Source organism: Carcharodon carcharias, chromosome 7 (genome assembly GCF_017639515.1).
Source record: "Carcharodon carcharias isolate sCarCar2 chromosome 7, sCarCar2.pri, whole genome shotgun sequence".
Taxonomy (NCBI): Eukaryota; Metazoa; Chordata; class Chondrichthyes; order Lamniformes; family Lamnidae; genus Carcharodon; species Carcharodon carcharias.
In genome coordinates, this window is record NC_054473.1 from 102,069,215 (window position 1) to 102,086,334 (window position 17,120).

Genomic DNA, 17,120 nt, shown 5'->3' on the forward strand with positions numbered 1-17,120 from the left:
TCACAGACTAGTCAAGTAACAGCCTGACATAGTCATCCTCACGCAATCATACCTTACAGATAATGTCCCAGACACCACCATCACCATCCTTGGGTATGTCCTGTCCCACCATCAGGACAGACCTAGTAGAAGTGGCGGCACAGTGGGATACGGTCAGGAGGCAGTTGCCCTGGGAGTCCTCAACATCGACTCTGGACTCCATGAAGTCTCATCAGGTGAAAATTGGCAAAGAAACCTCCTGCTGATTACAATGTACCACCCTCCCTCGGTTGATGAATCAGTGCTCTCCATGTTGAGCACCACTTGGAAGGAGCACAAAGAGAGGCTATGGTGCAGGACGTACTCTGGATGGGGGACTTCAATGTCCATCACCAAGAGTGGCTCGGTAGCACCACTACAGACTAAGCTGACTGAATTCTAAAGGACATAGCTGCTAGACTGGGTCTGCAGATGGTGGTGAGGGAACCAACAATAGGGAAAAACATACTCGACTTCATCCTCACCAACCTGCCTGCTGCAGATCCACCTGTCCATGACAGTATCGATAGGAGTCACCACCACACAGTCATTTTGGAGATGATGTCCCGTCTTCACATTGAGCATATCTTCCATTGTGTTGTTTGGCATGACCACTATGTTAAATGGGATGGATTTCAAACAGATCTAGGCATATCCCCAACTTTTATCATTACTATCAAGCCAGGGGATCAACCCTGGTTCAGTGAAGAATGCAGGAGGGCATGCCAGGAACAGCATCAGACATACCTAAAAATGAGGTGTCAACCTGATGAAGCTACAACACAGGACTACTTGTAGCAATTGATAGAGCTAGGCGATTTCAAAACCAATGAATCAGATCTAAGCTCTGCTGTCCTGCCATATCCAATCATGCATAGTGGTGGACCATTAAACAACTCCCTGGAGGAGGTGGCTTCACAAATATCATCATCCTCAATGATGGGGAGCCCAGCAGTGCAAAGGGCAAAGTTGAAGTATTTGCAACAATCTTCAGCCAGAAGTACCGAGTGGATGATCCATCTCAGCCTTCTTCGAAGGTCCCCAGCATCAGAGATGCCAGTCTTCAGCCAACTTGATTCACTCCGCGTGATATCAGGTAACAGCTGAAGGCATGGGATACCGCGAAGGTTGTGAGCCCTGACAATTCTCTGGCAATAGTACTGAAGACTTGGGCTCCAGAACTTGCCCTGTCCCGAGCCAAGCTGTTCCAGTAAAGCTGCAACACTGGCATCTACCTAGCTATGTGGAAAATTGCCCAGGTATGACCTGTACACACAAAGTAGGACAGATCCAACCTGGCCAATTACTGCCCCATCAGTAAAGTGATGAAAGAGTCATCAGCAGTGCTATCAAGTGACATTTGCTTCGCAATAACCTGCTCACTGATGCTCAGTTTGGGTTCTGTCAGGGTCACTTAGCTCCTGACCTTATTACAGCATTGATTCAAACATGGACAAAAGAGCTGAAATCCAGAGGTGAGGTGAGAGTGACTGCCCTTGACATCAAGGCAGCATTTGACCAAATGAGGCATCAGGGAACCCTAGCAAAACTGGAGCCAATGGGAATTGTTGGGGGGAAATCTCTCTGCCGGTTGGAATCATATCTTGCACGAAGGAAGATGGTTGTGGTTGTTGGCGATCAATCATCTCAGTTCTAAGATATCACTGCAGGAGTTCCTATGCCCTCCTGCAGTGATATCCTGCAGGGTAGTGTCCTATGCCCAACCATCTTCAGCTGCTTCATCAATGACCTTCCTTCTATCATGAAGTGGGGATGTTCGCTGATGATTGCACAATGTTCAGCACGATCCGTGACTCCTCAGATACTGAAGCAGTCCATGTCCAAAGCAAGACCTGGACAATACCCAGGCTTGGGCTGACAAGTGGCAAGTAACATTTATGCCACACAAATGCTAGGCAATGACCATCTCCAACAAGTAAGAAAATCTAACCATTGCCCCTTGACCGTCAATGATATACCATCACTGAATCTCCCACTATCAACATCCTGGAGGTTACCATTGACCAGAAATTGAACTGGACTAGCCATATAAATACTGTGGTTGCATGAGTAGGTCAGAGGCTGGGAACCCTGCAGCGAGTAATTCACCTCCTGACTCCCCAAGCCTGTCCACCATCTACAAGTCAGGAGCGAAAAGAGAGAATGTGCAAGGTTACAGGGATTACGCAGGGGAGTGGGACTAGGTGGAATGCTCTTTCAGAGAGCCAGTGCAGACTTGATAAACTGAATGGTCCCCTTCTGCATGACACCATCCAGGACAAGGCAGTCCGCTTGATTGGCACCCCATCCACAAACATTCACTCTCTCCACCACCTACGCACAGTAGCAGCAGTGTGTACCATCTACAAGATTCACTGCAGGAACTCACCATGGCTCCTTAGACCGCACCTTCCAAACCCACGACTGATACCATCTAGAAGAAGGGCAGCAGATGCATGGGAACAGCACCACCTGGAAGCCACTCACTATCCCGACTTGGAAATATGTCGCTGTTCCTTCACTGTTGCTGAGTCAAAATCTGGAACTACTTACCCAGCAGCATTATAGGTGCACCTACACCACATGGACTGCAGTGGTTCAAGCAGGCAGCTCACCACCACCTTCTCAAGGCCAATTAGGGATGGGCAATAAATGCTGGCCTAGCCAGCGGCACCCACATTCTGTGAATACATTTTTTAAATGGTGACGGAACAGACATACATAGTCTGGAGGGAGTGGCTCCTCAACTTTAACTCTGAACCTATGAAGTATCATGGCATCAGGTCAAAATTGGGCAAGGAAGCATCCTGCTGATTACTACCTACTATCCTCCCTCAACTAATGAATCAGTACTCCTCCATGTTGAACGCCACTTGGAAGAAGCACTCAGTGCAGAATGTACCCTGAGTGGGGTACTTCAATGTCATCACCAGGAGTGGCTTGGTAGCACCACCACTGACTGAGCTGGCGAAGTCTTGAATGGCATAGTTGCTAGACTGGGTCTGTGGCAAGTGGTGAGGGAACCTATGAAGAAAAAACCTACTTTACCTCGTCTTCACCAGTCTACCTGTCGCAGATGCATTTGTCCAAGATATTTGATAGGAGTGACCACTGCACAGTCCTTGTGGAGACAAAGTCCTGTCTTCACATTGAGTATATCCTCCATTGTGTTGTGTGTCACTACCAACTGTTAAATGGGATAGATTCCGAACAGATCTAGCAACTCAACTGGGCTTCAGCAGCAGCAGAACTATGCACAATTGTATACAACCACAATCTGTAACCTCATGGCCTAGCATATTCCCAACTCTATGACTACCCTCAAGCCAAGGAGTCAACCCTGGTTCAATGAAGACTTCAGGAGGGCATGCCAGGAGCAGCATCAGGCATAACTAAAAATGAGGTGTCAACCTGTTGAAGCTACAACACAGGACCACTTGCTTGCTAAACAGCATAAGCAACAAATGATCAACAGAGTTAAGCAATTCCACAACCAATGGCTCAGATCTCAGCTCCACATCCAGTCGTGAATGGTGGTGGACAATTAAACAACTCACTGGAGGCGGAGGCTCCACAAATTTCTACATCCTGAATGATGGAGAAGGCCTCAGCAATGCAAAAGACAAAGTTGAAGCATTTGCAACCATCTTCAGCCAGAAGTGCCAAGTGGATGATCCAAACTGGTCTCCTTCAGAGGCCCCAGCTTCACAGATGCCAGTCTTTAGTCAAAACGAGTCACTCCACATGATATGAAGAAACAGCTGAAAGCGCAGGATACTGAAAAGACAGTGGGCCCTGACAACATCCTGGCTTTAGTACTGAAGACTTGGTCCTCCAGACAAGCTACACCTCTAGCTAAGCTGTTCTAGTATAGCTATAACACTGGCATCTACCCAACTATGTGGAAACTTGGCCAGGTATGTCCTATCCACAAATAGCAGAACAAATCCAATCTAGCCAGCTACCACCCCATCAGACTACTCTGGATCATCAGCAAAGTGATGGAAGATGTCATCAACGGTGCTATCACTTGGCACTTACACAGCAATAACCTGCTCACTGATGCTCCATTTAGCCTATTAGCTCCTCACCTCATTACAGCCTTGATCCAAACATGGACAAAAGAGCTGCACTGAAGATTTGAGGTGAGAGCGACTGCCCTTCATGATGGCAATATGTGACCGAGTGTGGCATCAAGGAGCCCTGGTAAAATTGAATTCATTGGGAATCTGGAGGAAAACACTCCTGGTTGGAATCATGCCTAGCACAAAGATTGGTTGTTAGAGACCAATTATCTCACTGCAAGAGTTCCTAAGGGTAGTGTCCTAGGCTCAACCTTCTTCAGCTGCTTCGACAATGACTTTCTTTCCATTCGTCAGTCCTCACATATCTGGACAACATTCAGGTTTGAGCATGAGTGCCGGACTTTAACTGTCTCCCTTTGACATTCAATGGCATTACCATTGCTGAATCCCCCTCTATCATCATCCTGGTGGTTACCATTGACAAGAAACTGGACTAGCCATATAAATATTGTAATGATAAAAACATACTCTGTGGTGGGTGATTCACCTCTTGACTCCCCAAAGCCTGTTCAGCACCTACCATGCAAAAGATAGGAGAGTGCAGAACAGCCTCCACTTGCCTGGTTGAATGCAGCTCCAACAACACCCAAAGCTCAAAGCAGCCCTCTTGATTGGCACCCCATTCAGCCACTTAAACATTCACTCCCTCCGTCACTGATGCACATTGGGAGCAGTGTTTAATATCTAACAATATCTGCAAGAATTCGCCAAGCCATCTTCAAAAGCATCTTCTAAACCCGTGATCTCTGCCACCTATAAGGACAAGAACAGCAGATGCATGGCAACACCTTCACTTGCAAGTTCCCCTCCAAGTCTCACACAATCCTGATTTGAAATTGTATTGCCGTTCCTTCATTGCCAGTGGATCAAAATCCTGAAACCCCCGCCCCCTAACAGCACTCTGGGTGTACCTACACCACGTGGACTGCATCAGTTCAAGAAGGCAGTTCACCACCACCACCTCAAGGGCACTTAGGGATGGGCAATAACTGCTGGCTTTGTCAGCAATGCTCAGACCCCAAGAATGAAAGAAAGGACACCAATACGCCCACCAGTGTACCAGATAAAGAGTTGAGGGCCTGAATGCCCTGGTGGGGGATGGAGGTATAAGGTGTTGTTGGTAGAAAGAAGACTGGCAGGGCCAGGAAACTCAGTGTTACACCCCTGACAGAGACTTCGTATCCAGGCCATTGCATATCACATTTCATGTACAGTAGTCTGGTTATCATGCCTCAAGTAAGAATAGTGCATGAATGTACAGGGCCTTGATATGACATCTACTTACAGATATTTAATGGCCACAGCCTGTATTAGCAGTGTTACATCATCCTCTTCAGAACCAGATTCCTGCACATTCATAATACATCCCTTAATAATACTTAATAAGTAGACTTCTGTGTTAGACATCTTAATTATTATTTAAATTACATAAAATAAGCAGACCCATGTAAATCGGTGGTACAATTTATAGAACTGCATAATCTCCACAAACAACCGAACATCAGTGTTAATTCCACCAAATTATTTACACTAACCTCACCCCTGTATATCAGTGTTAGATCTCTTACAGAAGAACTTATACAGACAGCCCTGAGACTGCTTAGTATCAGTTTGACTGAGTTTGGTGAGGCCACAACTGCACTTCCCACAAGAACTTCTAACAAGATTGCTACCAAATGCTGAATCTAATGCAATTTCCATTTCAGCATCAAATGACAGTAATTGATTGAAAACCAAAAATCATTTTAACTGATACGTAAAAGTGGAAATCTCACAGCATCTATCACTGTGAGCTTTATTTTGCGAGCACACATTCCTGTTTGTTTTTGCATTATACTTTGAAGATGAATGATTTCAGGCTTCACTGAGCTTTGACGGAGCAAGTCAAACTGAACCCAGCATAGAAAGCAGCAGTAATGACTGTATCACGTTACCTGGGCAGTGTTCTGAACTCTTCAGTGGAGTTTTTATATTCAGCATGGTGTGATATTTTGGGGCAAGATGTCCTGTGAGGTGCAAAGAAAGTCCATTTCAAATTGGACATTGAGTATGTATGTTGAAAATATTTCTTTCAGAATTATTGCAGAGAGGGCTAGCAAGCACTTGGGAGACAGCAGGGGAGGGCTTAGGAGAGGGCCGGTGTAGGCTTGGGGCAGTGGACGGTGCTTGGAGCAGTGGACAGGAGGTGGTGCAAGGGGTCAGTGGCAATGAGGGGGCCACAGCGGTTTGTGGGGAGTGGAGATCAGGAGGTGATGAGGGGGCACTAGGGGGGATGGTGATGATAGGTATTGAAACAACTGACAGGAGATGATGAGGGGCGTGCGTGATGAGGGGGTTGGGGGTGGCGAACAGGAGGTGATGAGGCAGTGGTGGGGTGAGAGTTGGCATATGCAAGCACTAGCATCAGCTGATGGGCACACACCAATGACATCAGCATGGGAGAAACCACACATGCACCAGCGGACACAGTGCGAGGCAAGTGTACGTGCACAACTGGCCCTGGTGCCTGGTCAGTTGTCGGCCGGAGTTACAGTATATCAGTTTGGAGGGTCAACGATGTCTGATGGCCAAGGATATCTCTGCTGAGGTTGTGAACGTGTTCTGTTTTATTTTCCACTCTTTTTTCCAGTTGAAAATGGCGAGCATTGCGACTTCTCCCTTTTACGTAACATGCTGATCAGGTAAAGCTTTTCAGTGTTAGGAGATGAACATTGCTGTTTATATCTGATTGTTTAATCACAGCCCCTGCACTGTCATTATATCTGATCCTTTACATGACACAACGGGAGCAAGAGTAGACCATACGGCCCCTCAAGCCTGCTGCGCCATTCAGGACGATCCTGGCTGACCTTCCACCTGAACTCCACTTTCCTGCCCGCCCCCATATCCCTCGACTCCTGAGGGATCAAAAATCTGTTAATCCTAGCCTTGAATATGCTCAATGATGGAGGATCCACAGTCCTCTGGGTCAGAGAATTCCAAAGATTCTCAATCCTTTGAATGAAAAAGTTCTCCTATCAGTCCTAAATGATTGGCCTATTACCCTGAGACTATGTTCCCATGTCCTAGATTTCCCAACCAATCCACCCTGTCAAGCCCCTTCAGGATTTTATATGTCTCAGTGAGATCACCTCTCATTCCTCTAAACTTCAGAGAATGTAAATCCATTTTACTCAGTGTCTCATTATCGGACAATTCTCTCACCCCAGGAACCAATCTAACGAAGCTTCGCTGTACAGCCTCCAGTGCATGTATATCCTTCCTTAGATATTGGGACCAAAACTGCACAGATTATTCCAGGTGTGGTCTCACCAAAGCCCTATACAATTGTAACAAGACTTCCTTGTTCTTGTACTCCAGTACCTTTGCAATAAAGGCCAGCATGCCTGCCTTTCTAATTGCTTGCTGTACCTGCATTCTAACTTCGTGCTCCTTGCATGAGTGCACCCGAGTCTTTCTGAACACCAACATTTTAAAATTTCAAGCCTTTCGGAAAAATAATCTGCTTTTCTATTCTTAGGACGAAAATGATTAACTTCACATTTCCCCACATTATACTCCATCTGCCACCTTGTTGCCCACTCACTTCACCTGCCTATATCTCTTTGTAGCCTCCTTGTGTCCTCCTCACAGCTTGTACTCCCACCTAGCTTTGAATCATCAGCAAACTTAAATACATTACTCTCTCTCTCTCTTTTTGTTCAGTAAATAACTGAAGCTGCAGCATTGATCCTTGTGGTGCTCCATTGTCATATCCTGCAAACTTGGAAAAAGCCCCATTTATTCCCACTCTCAGCTTCCTGTGCATTAATCAATCCTCTATGCATGTTAATATATAACCCTCAACACCAGGAGCCCTTGAGTTTGTATGGCACCTTATCGAACATCTTTTGGAAATCCAAGTAGACTACATCGACTGGCTCTCCTTTTATCTTCCAATTTGTTTATTTTCTATTCACTAATGGGGTTTTACGTATTGATTTTTTTCATATGTAAGCAGACCTATGTCACTTGCGCTCGCCCTGAATCCATTTGCGTATGCATTTTGTCTACTCTCCGGGCCTGAACTCATCACCCTATTTCCACTTTTGCTCTTTTTAATTACTTATCTCTGCAAGACCCCTCTCCATCGTCAAGCTTCCTTCCATTTCACCCTTAGGTACTCTGCCGTCCCAATCCCCTAACCCAACACTACAGTACTCCTCAACTCTCCTAATTTCTGCAGCTGTCCCAGGCTTGACTCCCTGTTAGATAAACCCACAGCTCCCTTCTTCTGTCAGCATGCTTCAAAGGGCCTGTTGAGGCACTTATTGCCACCTTGCTACAAGCAGCAACTCCAATTGCCCCATTCCACTCTCTGAATGTCCTCCTCATCCAGCTTGCTGGCTGGGAGCTAACCTTCCCAATCTCCTTCCTCTTCAACTCGCTGCTCCCATTGTTGATCTTGTGGGTTCTTGCACAGCATCAGCTCTCGGCAACCCTTTCCACACTTCCCTCCAGAATGTCCATTCACAGTGAACAAGAGTATTGCTATCCATGACCATTAAACATAAGTTCCTGTGTAGTATTCAGCCTTGAACTGATAAATGGCAAGTAACTTACCCGCCACACAAGTGCCAGGCAATGACCATTTCGGAAAAGAGAGAATCTAACTATCCCCCCCTTAGCATTCAATGGCGTTACCATCACTGAATTGCTTACTATCAACATCCTGGGGGTTACAAACTGTACTGGACAAGCTGTAGAAATACTGTGGCTACAAGAGCAGGTCAGAAGCTAGGAGTCATTCGGTGAGTAACTCACCTCCTGACTTCCCAAAGCCTGTCCACCATCTACAAGGCGCGTGTCAGGAGTGATGGAATACTCTCCACTTGCCTGGATGGGTGCAGTTGCAACAATACGCAAGCTTGATACCACCCAGGATAAAGCAATCAATTCGAAGGGCACCTCATTCACCACCTTAAACTGTTGATCCCTCCACCGCCATTGTACAGGAGCAGCAGTGTGTACCATATACAAGACTCACTGTAGCAACTCACCACAGCACCTTCCAAACCCACGTCATCTACCACCTAGGAGGATAAGATTAACAGATACATGGGAACACCATTACCTGGAAGTTCACCCTGCCCGTACCTAGCCACACACCACCCTGACTTGGAAATATATTCCTGTTCCTTCACCATCACTGGGTCAAAATCCTTGCATTCCTTTCTCTAACAGCACTGTGATGTTCCTACAACAAACAGTGAGCAGCAGATCAAGAAGGTGGCTCACCATTACCTTCTCAAGGGAAATTAAGGAAGGGCAATAAAAGTTGGCCGAGCCAGCAAGGCTCATAATCCAAGAGTAATAGATTATTCTTCTACTGTGGATAGGTCTGATCCTTAAATCTCAATTCCAGGTGATATAGGGGAATCTGATGTGTTTCTGGTTTGATGAAGAGTGGGGAATGTGCTGTGTTTCTGGGTTGATGATGAGTGGGGAATGTGCTGTGTTTCTGGGTTGATGATGACGAATAGGGAATGTGTTGTTTTTCTGGGTTAATGATGATGAGGGGAATGTGCTGTGTTTCTGAGTTGATGATGACGAGTAGGGAAAGTGCTGTGTTTCTGGGTTTATGATGACGAATAGGGAATGTGCTGTGCTTCTGGGTTCATGATGACGAGTAGGGAAAGTGCTGTGTTTCTGGTTTGATGATGAAGAACAGGTAATGTGTTGCGTTTCTAGGTTGATGATAACGAATAGGGAACATGCTGTGTTTCTGGGTTGATGAGTGGGGAATGTGCTGCGTTTCTAGGTTCATGCTGACGAATAGGCAATCTGTTGTGTTTCTGGGTTGATAATGAATAGGGAACATGCTGTGTTTCTGGGTTGATGATGATTGGGGAATGTGCTGCGTTTCTAGGTTCATGCTGACGAATAGGCAATCTGTTGTGTTTCTGGGTTGAGGATGACGAATAGGGAATATGCTGTGTTTCTGGTTTGATGGTGAAGAATAGGCAATGTGTTGTGTTTCTCGGTTGATGATGACGAAAAGGGAATGTGCTGTGTTTCTGGGTTGATGATTTTGGAAAGTGCTGTGTTTCTGGGTTGATGATGATGAATAGGGAATGTGTCGTGTTTCTAGGTTGATGATGCTGAGTGGGGAATGAGCTGTGTTTCTGGGTTGATGATGATTGGGGAATGTGCTGTGTTTCTGGGTTGATGATGACGAGTAGGGAATGTGCTGTGTTTCTGGGTTGATGATCGGGGAATGTTCTGTGTTACTGGGTTGATGATGATTGGGGAATGTGCTGTGTTTCTGGCTTCATGATGACGAATAGGGAATGTGCTGTGTTTCTGAGTTGATGATGACGAATAGGGATTATGCTGTGTTTCTGAGTTGATGATGACGAATAGGGGATGTGCTGTGTTTCAGGGTTGATGATGAGTGGGGAATGTGCTTTGTTTCTGGGCTGATGACGGATAGGGAATGTGCTGTGTTCCTGGGGTGATGATGATGAGTGGGGAATGTGCTGAGTTTCTGTGTTGATGATTTTGGAAAGTGTTGCGTTTCTGGGTTGATGATGACGAATAGGGAATGTGTCGTGTTTCTGGGTTGATGATGCTGAGTGTGGAATGTGCTGTGTTCCTGGGTTGCTGATGATGAATAGGAAATGTGCTCTGTTTCTGGGTTGATGAGAGGGAATGTGCTGCGTTTCTGGGTTGATGATGAGTAGGGAATGTGCTGTATTTCTGGGTTGATGATGACGAGTGGGGAATAGGCTGTGTTTCTGGGTTGATGATGACGAATAGGGAATGTCTTGTTTTTCTGGGTTGATGATGAGGGGAATGCGCTGTGTTTCTGAGCTAATGATGACAAGTAGGGAATGTGCTGTGTTTCTGGGTTGATGATGACGAACAGGGAGTGTGCTGTGTTTCTGGGTTGATGATGACGAATAGGTAATGTGTTGTTTTTCTGGGTTGATGATGATGAAGGGAATGTTCTGTGTTTCTGAGTTGATGATGACAAGTAGGGAAAGTGCTGTTTTTCTGGGTGATGATGACGAATAGGGAATGTGCTGTGCTTCTGGGTTCATGATGACGAATATAGAACGTGCTGTGTTTCTGGGTTGATGATGACGAAGAAGGAACATGTTGTTTTTCTGGGTTGATGATGATGAGGGGAATGTGCTGTGTTTCTGAGTAGTTGATGACGGATAGTGAATGTGCTGTGTTCCTGGGGTGATGATGATGAGTGGGGAATGTGCTGTGTTTCTGTGTTGATGATGATTTTGGAAAGTGCTGTGTTTCTGGGTTGATGATGACGAATAGGGAATGTGTCGTGTTTCTGGGTTGATGATGAGTGTGGAATGTGCTGTGTTTCTGGGTTGATGATGATGAGTGTGGAATGTGCTGTGTTTCTGGGTTGATGATGATTGGGGAATGTGCTGTGTTTCTGGGTTGATGATGACGAATAGGGAATGTGTTGGGTTTCTGGGTTGATGAGTGGGGAATGTGCTGTGTTTCTGGGTTGATGATGATGGATAGGGAATGTGCTGTGTTTCTGGGTTGATGATGAGTAGGGAATGTGCTGTATTTCTGGGTTGATGATGAGTAGAGAATGTGCTGTATTTCTGGGTTGATGATGACGAGTGGGGAACGTGCTGTGTGTATGGGTTGATGATGACGAATAGACAATGTTTCTGGGTTGATAATGACGAATATGAAATGTGTGATTTTTCTGTGTTGATGATGAGTGGGGAGTGTGCTGTGTTTCTGAGTTGATGATGACGAATAGGGAATGTGCTGTGTTTCTGGGTTGATGATGAGTGGGGAATGTGCTGTGTTTCTGGGCTGATGACGGATAGGGAATGTGCTGTGTTCCTGGGGTGATGATGATGAGTGGGAAATGTGCTGTGTTTCTGTGTTGATGATGATTTTGGAAAGTATTGTGTTTCTGAGTTGATGATGACGAATAGGGAATGCGTCGTGTTTCTGGGTTGATGATGCTGAGTGTGGAATGTGCTGTGTTACTGGGTTGATGTTGAGTGGGGAATGTGCTGTGTTTCTGGGTTGATGATGATGAGTGTGGAATGTGCTGTGTTTATGGGTTGATGATGATGATTGGGGAATGTGCTGTGTTTCTGGGTTGATGATGATGAGTGTGGAATGTGCTGTGTTTCTGGGTTGATGATGATGATTGGGGAATGTGCTGTGTTTCTGGTTTGATGATGACGCATAGGAAATGTGCTGTGTTTCTGGGTTGATGAGTGGGGAGTGTGCTGTATTTGAGTTGATGACGGATAGGGAATGTGCTGTGTTCCTGGGGTGATGATGATGAGTGGGGAATGTGCTGTGTTTCTGTGTTGATGATGATTTTGGAAAGTGTTGTGTTTCTGGGTTGATGACGAATAGGGAATGCGTCGTGTTTCTGGGTTGATGATGCTGAGTGTGGAATGTGCTGTGTTTCTGGGTTGATGATGATGAGTGTGGAACGTGCTGTGTTTCTGGGTTGATGATGATGATTGGGGAATGTGCTGTGTTTCTGGTTTGATGATGACTCATAGGAAATGTGCTGTGTTTCTGGGTTGATGAGTGGGGACTGTGCTGTGTTTCTGGGTTGATGATGATGAGAGGGAATGTGCTGCGTTTCTGGGTTGATGATGAGTAGGGAATGTGCTGTATTTCTGGGTTGATGATGACGAGTGGGGAATAGGCTGTGTTTCTGGGTTGATGATGACGAATAGGGAATGTCTGGTTTTTCTGGGTTGATGATGAGGGGAATGCGCTGTGTTTCTGAGCTAATGATGACAAGTAGGGAATGTGCTGTGTTTCTGGGTTGATGATGACGAACAGGGGTTGTGCTGTGTTTCTGGGTTGATGATTAAGAATAGGGAATGTGTTGTTTTTCTGCGTTGATAATGATGAAGGGAATGTGCTGTGTTTCTGAGTTGATGATGACAAGTAGGGAAAGAGCTGTTTTTCTGGGTGATGATGACGAATAGGGAATGTGCTGTGCTTCTGGGTTCATGGTGACGAATACAGAACGTGCTGTGTTTCTGGGTTGATGATGACGAAGAGGGAACATGTTGTTTTTCTGGGTTGATGATGATGAAGGGAATGTGCTGTGTTTCTGAGTAGTTGATGACGAGTAGAGATCGTGCTGTATTTCTGGGTTGATGATGAGTGGGGAATGTGCTGTGTTTCTGGGCTGACGACGGATAGTGAATGTGCTGTGTTCCTGGGGTGATGATGACAAGTAGGGAATGTGCTGTGTTTCTGGGTTGATGATGACGAATAGGGAATGTGTCGTGTTTCTGGGTTGATGATGCTGAGTGTGGAATGTGCTGTGTTTCTGGGTTGATGATGAGTGGGGAATGTTCTGTGTGTCTGCTTTGATGATGATGATTTTGGAAAGTGCTGTGTTTCTGGGTTGATGATGAAGAATAGGAAATGTACTGTGTTTCTGGGTTGATGATGATGAATAGGGAATGTGCTGTGTTTCTGGGTTGATGATGACGAATAGGGAATGTGTCGTGTTTCTGGGTTGATGATGCTGAGTGTGGAATGTGCTGTGTTTCTGGGTTGATGATGAGTGGGGAATGTTCTGTGTGTCTGCTTTGATGATGATGATTTTGGAAAGTGCTGTGTTTCTGGGTTGATGATGAAGAATAGGAAATGTACTGTGTTTCTGGGTTGATGATGATGAATAGGGAATGTGCTGTGTTTCTGGGTTGATGATGACGAATAGGGAATGTGCTACGTTTCTGGACTGATGAGTGGGGAATGTGAAGTGTTTATGGATTGTTGATGAGTGGGGAATGTGCTGTGTTTCTGGGTTGATGATGAGTGGGGAATGTGCTGTGTTTCTGGCTTGATGACGAATAGGGAATGTGCTGTATCTCTGGGTTGATGATGAGGGGAATGTGCTGTGTTTCTGGGTTGATGATGACGAATATGGAATGTGCTGTGTTTCTGGGTTGATGATGAGTGGGGAATGTGCTGTGTTTCTGGGTTGATGATGACGAACAGGGAATGTGCTACCTTTCTGGACTGATGAGTGGGGAATGTGAAGTGTTTATGGATTGTTGATGAGTGGGGAATGTGAAGTGTTTATGGATTGTTGATGAGTGGGGAATGTGCTGTGTTTCTGGGTTGATGATGAGTGGGGAATGTGCTGTGTTTCTGGCTTGTTGACGAATAGGGAATGTGCTGTATCTCTGGGTTGATGATGAGGGGAATGTGCTGTGTTTCTGGGTTGATGATGACGAATATGGAATGTGCTGTGTTTCTGGGCTGATGACGGATAGGGAATGTGCTGTGTTCCTGGATAGATGAGTGGGGAATGTTCTGTGTTTCTGGGTAGATGAGTGGGGTATGTGCTATGTTTCTGGGTAGATGAATGGGAAATGTGCTGTGTTTCTGGGTTGATGATGCGTGGGGACGTGCTGTGTTCCTGAGTTGACGAAATTGATTAGGGGATGTGCTGTGTTTCTGGGTAGATGATGAATGGAGAATGTGCTGTGTTTCTGGGTCGATAAGAGGGGAATGTGCTGTGTTTCTGGGTAGCTGAATGGGGAATGTGCTGTGTTTCTGGGTTGATGATGAGTGGGGACGTGCTGTGATCCTGGGTTGACGAAATTGAGTAGGGGATGTGCTGTGTTTCTGGGTAGATGATGAATGGAGAATGTGCTTTGTTTCTGGGTCGATAAGAGGGGAATGTGCTGTGTTTCTGAGATGATGAGAAGCGAATGTGCTGTGTTTCTGGGTAGATGATGATTGGGGAGTGTGTTGTGTTTCTGGGTTGATGAATGGGGATGTGCTGTGTTTCTGGTTTGGTGAGTGTGGAATGTGCTGTGTTTCTGGTTTGATGAGTGGGGAATGTGCTGTGTTCCTGGGTTGATGAGTGGGGAATGTGCTGTGTTTCTGGTTTGACGAGTGGGGAATGTGCTGTGTTTCTGGGTTGATGAGTGGGGAATGTGCTGTGTTTCTGGGTTGGTGAGTGGGGAATGTGCTGTGTTTCTGGGTTGGTGAGTGGGGAATGTGCTGTGTTTCTGGGTTGGTGAGTGGGGAATGTGCTGTGTTTCTGGGTTGGTGAGTGGGGAATGTGCTGTGTTTCTGGGTTGGTGAGTGGGGAATGTGCTGTGTTTCTGGGTTGGTGAGTGGGGAATGTGCTGTGTTTCTGGTTTGATGAGTGGGGAATGTGCTGTGTTTCTGGGTTGATGATGAGTGGGGAATGTGCTGTGTTTCTGGGTTGATGATGACGAATAGGGAATGTGTTGTTTTTCTGGGTTAATGATGATGAGGGGAATGTGCTGTGTTTCTGAGTTGATGATGACGAGTAGGGAAAGTGCTGTGTTTCTGGGTTTATGATGACGAATAGGGAATGTGCTGTGCTTCTGGGTTCATGATGACGAGTAGGGAAAGTGCTGTGTTTCTGGTTTGATGATGAAGAACAGGTAATGTGTTGCGTTTCTAGGTTGATGATAACGAATAGGGAACATGCTGTGTTTCTGGGTTGATGAGTGGGGAATGTGCTGCGTTTCTAGGTTCATGCTGACGAATAGGCAATCTGTTGTGTTTCTGGGTTGATAACGAATAGGGAACATGCTGTGTTTCTGGGTTGATGATGATTGGGGAATGTGCTGCGTTTCTAGGTTCATGCTGACGAATAGGCAATCTGTTGTGTTTCTGGGTTGATGATGACGAATAGGGAATATGCTGTGTTTCTGGTTTGATGGTGAAGAATAGACAATGTGTTGTGTTTCTCGGTTGATGATGACGAAAAGGGAATGTGCTGTGTTTCTGGGTTGATGATGATTTTGGAAAGTGCTGTGTTTCTGGGTTGATGATGATGAATAGGGAATGTGTCGTGTTTCTAGGTTGATGATGCTGAGTGGGGAATGAGCTGTGTTTCTGGGTTGATGATGATTGGGGAATGTGCTGTGTTTCTGGGTTGATGACGAGTAGGGAATGTGCTGTGTTTCTGGGTTGATGATCGGGGAATGTTCTGTGTTACTGGGTTGATGATGATTGGGGAATGTGCTGTGTTTCTGGCTTCATGATGACGAATAGGGAATGTGCTTTGTTTCTGAGTTGATGATGATGAATAGGGAATGTGCTGTGTTCCTGGGGTGATGATGATGAGTGGGGAATGTGCTGAGTTTCTGTGTTGATGATTTTGGAAAGTGTTGCGTTTCTGGGTTGATGATGACGAATAGGGAATGTGTCGTGTTTCTGGGTTGATGATGCTGAGTGTGGAATGTGCTGTGTTCCTGGGTTGATGATGAGTGGGGAATGTGCTGTGTTTCTGGGTTGATGATGATGAGTGTGGAATGTGCTGTGTTTCTGGGTTGATGATGATGATTGGGGAATGTGCTGTGTTTCTGGGTTGCTGATGATGAATAGGAAATGTGCTCTGTTTCTGGGTTGATGAGAGGGAATGTGCTGCGTTTCTGGGTTGATGATGAGTAGGGAATGTGCTGTATTTCTGGGTTGATGATGACGAGTGGGGAATAGGCTGTGTTTCTGGGTTGATGATGACGAATAGGGAATGTCTTGTTTTTCTGGGTTGATGATGAGGGGAATGCGCTGTGTTTCTGAGCTAATGATGACAAGTAGGGAATGTGCTGTGTTTCTGGGTTGATGATGACGAACAGGGAGTGTGCTGTGTTTCTGGGTTGATGATGACGAATAGGTAATGTGTTGTTTTTCTGGGTTGATGATGATGAAGGGAATGTTCTGTGTTTCTGAGTTGATGATGACAAGTAGGGAAAGTGCTGTTTTTCTGGGTGATGATGACGAATAGGGAATGTGCTGTGCTTCTGGGTTCATGATGACGAATATAGAACGTGCTGTGTTTCTGGGTTGATGATGACGAAGAAGGAACATGTTGTTTTTCTGGGTTGATGATGATGAGGGGAATGTGCTGTGTTTCTGAGTAGTTGATGACGAGTAGAGATCGTGCTGTGTTTCTGGGTTGGTGATGAGTGGGGAATGTGCTGTGTTTCTGGGCTGATGACGGATAGTGAA

The 17,120-nt window shown here is 45.8% G+C and overlaps 1 protein-coding gene across 1 annotated transcript in view; it reads left to right on the forward strand.

Annotated features, from left to right (window-relative positions):
- Positions 1-17,120, forward strand: part of LOC121279963 (septin-7-like) — a 192,844-nt gene that overhangs the window by 57,021 nt on the left and 118,703 nt on the right. The window contains exon 9 of the mRNA XM_041191581.1: positions 6,733-6,784. Within this exon, the coding sequence (XP_041047515.1) occupies positions 6,733-6,784 (52 nt within the window). The remainder of the gene's footprint in view (positions 1-6,732; positions 6,785-17,120) is intronic.